Genomic DNA, 8,033 nt, shown 5'->3' on the forward strand with positions numbered 1-8,033 from the left:
ATGCCTCCAGGAGGGGACAGGTGGGACAGCTCCAGGAGGGGACAGGTGGGAATCCTTCAGGTGAGACCTCTTCCTGCCCACAGGTAGAACAGCTCCCGATCTGGCCAAGCCAGCCTTGGGTAAGCAACATGGAGGCTTCCCTTTGGGTGCCTGCCATAATGGCGCTATAAATGGTTGGGAGATTTTGATGTTAAAAGAGCAAGATTGGAGCAAAAACACGCTCCTTCCTCCTTCCCCCAGCACTTTTCAACATGTGGCATGAGCCATACAGCCCGTGTTTGGGAAGTAAGTGAGGCAGAGACCACCGAAATTCAGAGGGGAGACAGTGGCCTCTGGGGAGGAGAAGAAGCTTCTGAGGTAGGATGGGGCACCAAGTGAGGGGCAGGGTGCAGGCTCATCTGGACTGGGACAGGTGAAGGAGCAGGGCCAGAGCCCAGAGGTCCTCAGAGCATCCCAGGGCCCCAGCCCCTCCTTGGCCACACCTCCAGAACCACTGGACATGGAGCCTTCCTTCCAAGGTCCTGTGGTTACAGGCCGTGGGGTGCTCTGGTGTGCGTGCGCACCTGCAAATGTTAAGGGAAGTGTCCAGAGCAGCAGGCCAGCAGGGGGCAAGCTGGGGGCCCCGGGTGGGGCTGGAGGCTGAGGGGGCAGGGGGACAGGGCAGTGGAGGGAGTTGCGTGGGCAGCACGTGGCTCCCGGGAAGTGTGCCACCACAGGGGATAGCGGCTTAGAGCTGGTCAGCCAGTGAGAGGCCCCCAGCCCGGCCCTGCCCACTGCCCGTTTTGCAAAGCTCTGTATGGCCACACCCCTCTGTTTACACCTTGCCCACGGTCATGTCATCCTCACACCGGAGAGACAGGGTTGAGTAGCTGGGACAGAGACCGTCTGGCCTGTAAACCCTGGAATATCACTGACCCTTTGCAGGGAAGGCTGTTGGCCACGGCCTTAGAGCATTTCAGATCCTGTGTCCACTGAATCAACAAGCTGGGGGGGCGGGGTCATCAGAATTAGCTCAAGCTCCTGGGCCGGTTCCAAGAGACAGACGGTTGGAACGAGGAGGGCGCCAGGGCAGCCCCAGGTCACGTAGGCCTGTCCCCAGAAGGCCTGACAGATGGGGCTCAGGACGGGGTCCTGCTCCTCTGTGACCCCAGGAGCAGAGGTGAACAGTTGGCCATCAAGTGACTATACATCAGGGTGGGCAGGAAGGGCGGACGGCAGGAGGGTCTGTGGATGGGCGGGGGTGTGCCGGGAGGGCCCGGACAGCCCTGTGATGCCCTCTGACAGGAGAGTCCTCGGGATCCCGCCCGACGCCGGGCAAAAGGCCAGGAGGGCTGGGGGCAGCCTTTGGAGACAGGTGCCGCCCCCTGGACGGGACAGCAGGGAGCCCCAGGCCCTGAGGTTCACGGAATGCCCGCAAGCCACATTGGGGGTGAGCCCCGGTGTCTGCTCCCGGTGCCCGGCTCATCCACGCTTGTACAGTGGGGAGGCCGTGATTAGTCAGGCTGACACATTTATGCAGAGCTGGGGTAGGACGGCCCGCCCGAGCGGAAGTGGCCCTGGAACGGCAGGCGAGCTTGTTGGGTGAACGGCACGGCAGGCTGTGCAGTGAGCCGGCCGCACCCGCCCCGAGGGGGGCTGCAGGACTGCTGTGGGTCCAGGGGGCGCCGTGCATCCCGCAGGTCAGGAAGCCAGAAGCAAAGCACTCAGCTTCTGAGGGGGCACAGGGAGCCTGAGGGGCCCGGGTTAGCGGAGTGAAGCCTCCCACACCACGGTGCCCCGCGTACCTCCGTCTGGTGGGCGTCGTGCACGTACCCCACCTCGCTGGCGAGAAACTGGCATCTTCCTGCAGTGAGGGGCCTGGGCTCCTAGGCACAGAGACACGCGCAGAATGCGGCCATTCGGTCCCCGGTCAGGAGGGCCCGGCCTCTGAGCCCAGGGAGGGGCCCCAAAGCCAACTGGAGTCTGCGGAGGTGGCACGGATCAGGAGACACCACCGCTCTGTCCAGGGCAGCTGGGCCCGGAGAGCAGGACCTACCCTGCTGGCGGCAGGCAGACACGTCCCTCCGCCCTCCACCCGCATAACGAGACATGTTCTACTAGGAAGGGAGAGAAAAGGACTCCGCATTAATTCATTTACCCAGCCCATCTCCTCCACCCAGTCATCCAGTCATTCACCTCTGCACCCCACCCTCCCTCCTTCCCTCCCTCCACCCCTCCACCCCTCCCTCCATCCCTCCATCCCTCCCTTCCTCCACCGCTCCACCCCCCTCCATACCTCCCCCTCCCTCTCCCCTCCCTCCACCCTCTCTTCCCCCTCCTTCCACCCCTCCACCCCTCCCTTCCTCCCTCCACCCCTCTCTCCCTCCCTCCCTCCACCCCTCCACTCCTCCACCCTTCCCTCCACCCTCCACCCCTCCCTCCTTCTCTTCCTCCCTCTATCCCTCCACCCCTCCCTCCTTCCACCCCTCTCTCCATCCCTCCCTTCCTCCCTCCCTCCCTACAGCCGTCCACCCACCAACCACTCAACATACATCCACCACCTATGGCCCTATTCAATTTTCCCTCCAAGTCTGTGCCCAGCATCCAGGGATCATCGCAGTGCCAGACTAGGAAAGTACCCAGGTTAGACACAGTGCCCACCCCCAGGGGACACAGCAATAACAAGGAGTATTTATTTCTCCGTTAGTCATATTTCTCAGAGCACTCCCAGCTCTGACCTAAGAAGAGCATAGGAAACCACCCATGACCGCACCTTCCGGACGAAGCCCAGGGGACGGAGCTGAGCAGCCGCGGGGTCTACCTTCCCTCAGGAGATGGCTGAGGATGGATAGAGGACAGACGACAGGGCTGTGCAGGGCCGGGGGCTGGGGGACCGGTGCCCCACCGCTCTGCAGGCGCCCTGAGCCCCGCGGTGACCACCCCTGAGCCCTCGCCAGACGCCCGCTGACTCCTCCCTGACCCTCCCTCCCTCGGGGGTGTCATCCCTACAAGGCCCTGTTCTAGCAGCTCCAGCTCAGCGTCCCACCCGGTCCCGGGCACTGGTGGCACCGTGTGACAGATGGCAGCATCCTGCCAACGATGAGGTTCCCGTCCTGCTGGATCGGCGCCCTTCCTCACGCCAATAACCACGTGGCAACACCCTTTCTCACTTCGCAGCCTTCCTGGAAGGGAAGGACGGGTCACCCTGTCCTGGGCCGAGTCCAGCCCCACGGGAGCGCTGGCCACCTGGTCTGGGACATCTTGCCACTGCTTCTGCTCCAGTCTTCTGGCCACTGTACCACATGCCAAGGGTGGGGCGGCCTGAACCACGGACACCTGTTCCCGCAACCCTAGCAGCGGCCCGAGACCAGGGCGCCGGCCTCTTCCTGCCTTTCCTCCCACGGCGGACAGTGGGCTCTGGTCTCTGTCCAGACACTAATCCCACCCCATCTGACCCTGATCACCTCCCAGTGGCTGGCCCTCCTCCTGTTGCCACCGCACAGCGGTCTGGCCGCCACACACGTGTTCTGGGGACACAGACATTCAGCCGGCTGGGCGCCACCTTCAACCGGAGACAAAGAATTGGTGTAAGACTTGGACTTTTCAGTAAGTCCTCTTCCTAACACAGAAGCACTGGTGACTTGGTTTCATTTTCTGTCTGATCTTCAGCGTCCCATCAGGATGAAATAATTCTTACTGGTTTGAGTTAAATAAAACTGTGACCTATGTTAGTCCCACCTATCACACAAACTTGGTTTTTGAATGTATGATGTCCTTAGAGATTGTGTTTCTCGGGGGATAACCCTCATCTCTGCAGGGGCTGGAGAGAGCCCAGGGTCCCACTCATTCTGGTCTAAGAATATGGGCAGTGGTGTGCAGAAAGACCATTGACACGGTTTTTATTTCTTAACCGTTCCACCTAGATTAACATTAAGACACCACACTTATTAATATCAGACTCTAAGTCACTAAAGCTCAGTTGAAACCCTGTGTGTCTCCTGCAGGGGTCGGCCCCCTATAGCCCTTGGGCCGCGTCCGGCCCACAGCTTGATTTTGTAAATAAAGTTTTATTGGCACAAAACCATGCTCATTTGTCCACATATGGTCTGTGGCTGCTTTTGTGTTGCGACGGTGGCACTAAGTAGCCGTGGCCACAGGCCTAATGTGCTGACCCTGACCCTTTCCAGAGAGGTCGGCTGCCCCTGGCCTGTTGCACAGGGGGAAGGCAGCTGTGAATGAGGAACCGGGGCCACCGGGAGGAAGAAGACACCGTGCCCCCGCCGTCAGCGCAGCGTGGTGAGTCCCAGCCACGAAGCTGTTCTGTGAGCACAAGTCCATCCTGACCCCATTATTTCCCGTGTCTCCTGTGATAAACCAGAACCACGAGTCCCGCAGACGATCCGCCAGAAGGCTCCGCTGGGTAGAAGTCAGTGATTCCTGACAGATGTCCTGACGACCTTCCGAGTCCCAGGGGCCGGCGTTCCGCTTTGCGAGGCACCCGCCAGTTTGGAACGAGGGAGTCCTAGCGGGCAACATTCGCGTCTCTCCTGCAATCCAGTCAACAGAACCCAGTCGTCCGAGAAAGGGGACAGTGCCGAGGGAGCGCATGCCTTCCCTTGTTGCTCCTGCACGCGGCATGGAGGAGACCTCCCGCTTCAAAACAAGTGGTTTTGAAGGAAATTTCTCTGCGACGTGTCTGAGTGGGAGGAGAGACTAGCAAACACCCACGCACAGGGCAGACCTCAAGACCGGGGTTCCCAAGGCTGCCTGCCCGACCCAAGCCCCCCGGCCTCTGCTGGGCAGGCAGGGCGAGGGCTGTCGGCAGTCGGGAGAGAGGAGCCTGGAGTGGAGACTGTGAGCAGCAAGCGTGCAAGCGACTGGAGGCCTGAGGCTGGGACTGACCCGGGAGGGGAGCCGACGCCCGGCGGGCACTGGTGCGGGCCTCGAGACCCAGCCACATTGTCACCGTTCCTAGGTGCTTGTGGGCACAGGAAGGGGTGTCCACCCTGCAGGCCGAGTGGTCCGGAGCCACCGGCCTGAGCTCTGCAGGCCTGGGTGCAGCTGGGCCTCAGCGCCGTGCCCAGCACCACATCCTGCATCCTGGGGCCTGTGTTCCCCACATCTTGGTGTCCCCACATTTTGTCTCCCAGTTGTTGGCATCTTAAAATCATAATTTGGGGAGGTGCTAAAAGCCGGTGACAAGTTTGTGGGAAAGAGCCTTTGGTCAATTGATTTTATCGTCTGTTGGACAATCATCCCCAGCCGCCGAGTCCGGCTGCCCACGTTCAGCCTGGAAACTCAGCTCCTTCGGAGCCACGTCCGTGTCTTCCCCGATGCCCACGCCCTGCGCAGGGAGGACGGGCCAGCCCCGCAGACAACGGCCACATGCAGCCACAGCAAAGCAGAAAACCAAGCCGAAGACTAAAGGAAAGTGCAAGGGTGTGAGGAGTGGGCCGTGCTGCGGCGGGCTCAGCAAGCACCCTTGGTGTCTGGGGGAGCCTGAGCTCTCCAAAGGCAGTGGCCTCCCGGGGCTGGGCCAACTGCCCCTACAGCACTCACTTCGAACCCCTGACCGGGGAGAGTGAAGCCGTGCACTTGGTCCTCGCATTTTAAAACTTTTATTTGGAAATAATTTCAAACTTACAGAAAAGTGGAAAGAATAGGTTACTATAAGGCAAACCCGGATTAGCCTAAGATTAACACTGGGTGCCGGCACTTTTTTTTTTTTTTTAAGATTTTATTTATTTTTTTGACAGAGAGAGAGCACAAGTAGGCAGAGAGGCAGGCAGAGGAAGAGAGAGAGAAGCAGGCTCCCCACAGAGCAGGGAGCCCGACGTGGGGCTCGATCCCAGGACCCCAGGATCATGACCTGAGCCGAACGCAGCCACTTAACTAACTGACTGAGCCACCCAGGCGCCCCTTGCACTTTTTAAAGACCTAAGAAGCATTCAAGTTTATGCAGGGCACGTTGGAGCCTCACGAAGTTCTGACGGCTTTGCCTTCTCAGGACAGAGATGGGGCACCAGGTCGGGACCACTGTGGAAGGATGGACAGACAACGGGGCCAGGCCCCTGCTCCCCCCATTGATTCCACCCCCAGGGGGCAGGGCCTCATGCACAGTCCCTGAGCTGGGAACCCAGAGCACTTTCCCTCAGCTCCCTTCCAGACGAACAAGGAAAATTGCATCAGGGCCCTGCACCTTGGCCCCCTCACCATGCTCCCCCAGCCCCTTCCTCTCCCAGGTCACCAGCCAGGCAGAACCTGGGGCCGAGTGAAGATGCCCGTCTTCAAACACCATGTCACCACTTCTCAGGAAAACCCAGCTATTGCTGGCTCTGTAGTTAATAGAGGAAAAAAGATGGGTCTCGTGAAGCCCTCTGCCCAGACTCTGTCTGTGGGTTCCCAAAAGTCCACATCTCATTTCAACTAAAAGAACAGGGTCTGCCCAGGAAAGGGTGGTCTTCCTTGATTTGGCAGCCCCTAAAAGGCACACGTGACTCCAGGTCATCCTCAACCACACCCTGGGAGAGGAGCATCACCCCATTGCAAGTAGGAAACTGGCCCAAGCTCACAGTTTGCTCCTGGGCTTCTCGGACTGAAAAGCCTGCACCTTTTTATCCGCCTCCCCCCACCTCCAGGGGCTTTGCTTGGCCCTGGAGACTCTGGGCAGCACCCCACTCTTGGTACCAATTTCTTAGTCCATGCGGGTTGCTGCCACAAAGATACCGTAAGTTGGGGTCAGTGAGCAACAGACATCGGCTCCTCATGGTCTGGCAGCTGGGAGTCCAAGGTCAGGGGGCGCCAGATCCAGCGTCTGGTGGGAACCCACCTCCGGGTTCAGGGACAGCGTGGGCTCGCCCACGAGGAGGAGGACATCCCTTCACAGAGGTCCCACCTCGTGACCTCCCGAAGCCTGCACCCAGTCACTGTAGCCTTGGGGACTAGGTTTCCACATGAGCATTTGTGGGGACAGAGCTCTCCGTGGGCGGCACAACCCTGACGCTGTTGCTGCGCGGCGGGCTTACTGGCGAGCTCGGAGGCCTCGGGGCAGCAGGAACGCGATGTCCGTCTGCTGCCCGCCCAGCGCTCCTCAGGCTGTAGACGTCTGTCGCAGCGTCTCAGGTCCTTTAGCAGGACAGGACACTGGGAAGGTCGACATGGCTCGCCCAGCGGACGGCGGAGGCCGAGCCGGCACCAGCCCCGCCGGCTCCTGTGTCCGACATCCAAGGTCAAAGCAGCCGTACATGATGGGCGTCTGGTTTCAGAGGAAATGTGGGCCAAGGGCCGGTCAGCTTGAAACAAGAGCCATTTCCTGACATTATAGCAAAGCTTTTCTAAATATACAAAAAGGTTTAAAAACTATCCTACCTAATTTGACAATGGATGCCTGGTCGCCTTGACCGATTTTAGCAGACTTTAGTATTTTTACGCTCATCATCCTCATTGCTCTGATTTCTCTTTCACTTGGAACCTGCTTGTCACAAACAAAACAAGCCAGCGCCCTGAGCCGTGGCCGCGGTTCCACAGCGAGCCCCTGGTGCGGCTCTGCCCTAAGGGACCCCTGACGGACGCTTCACACCGTGAGATAAACGGAGGTAAAGGGTCTCACAACCACAGCATCAGGAGAAAACTCTCTCAAGACACGAATTTGAACTAAGTGCTCGGGCAGAGGTTTCAGAGCTAAGATAGAGGAAAGTCACATAGGAAGCTGAAAATTTGGATTCCGACTGAGATGCTGATGCTGGTGCCTGTGTGTGTCAGTGTGTACCTGTGCACGTGTGTGTGTGCGTGCACGTGTGTGCCTGCGTGTCGGTACACACTCACGCACACGCGTGTGCGTGCGTGTATGTGCACGTGTGTCCATGTGCACATGAGTGTGTGTGAGTGTGCTTAGCGTGTGCGTGTGCATGTGCATGCAGATGAGTGTGCGAGTGCGCGTGTGTGCATGTGAGTGTGCACAGATGTGCATGCACGTGAGTGTGTCCATGTGCACATGAGTATGTGTGTGTGTGCTTAGCGTGTGCGTGTGCATGCAGATGAGTGTGCGAGTGCGA

General features: G+C 59.3%; 1 protein-coding gene across 1 annotated transcript in view; it reads right to left on the bottom strand.

Annotated features, from left to right (window-relative positions):
* Window positions 1–8,033, bottom strand: part of TMEM255B (transmembrane protein 255B) — a gene marked incomplete at its 3' end in the record, with an annotated part of 33,211 nt that overhangs the window by 8,025 nt on the left and 17,153 nt on the right. The window contains exon 5 of the mRNA XM_035003778.1: window positions 1,785–1,865. Coding sequence (XP_034859669.1) covers window positions 1,785–1,865 — 81 coding nt within the window. The remainder of the gene's footprint in view (window positions 1–1,784; window positions 1,866–8,033) is intronic.

Source organism: Mirounga leonina, unplaced genomic scaffold (assembly GCF_011800145.1).
Source record: "Mirounga leonina isolate KUSES-001 unplaced genomic scaffold, KU_Mleo_1.0 Mir_127, whole genome shotgun sequence".
Taxonomy (NCBI): Eukaryota; Metazoa; Chordata; class Mammalia; order Carnivora; family Phocidae; genus Mirounga; species Mirounga leonina.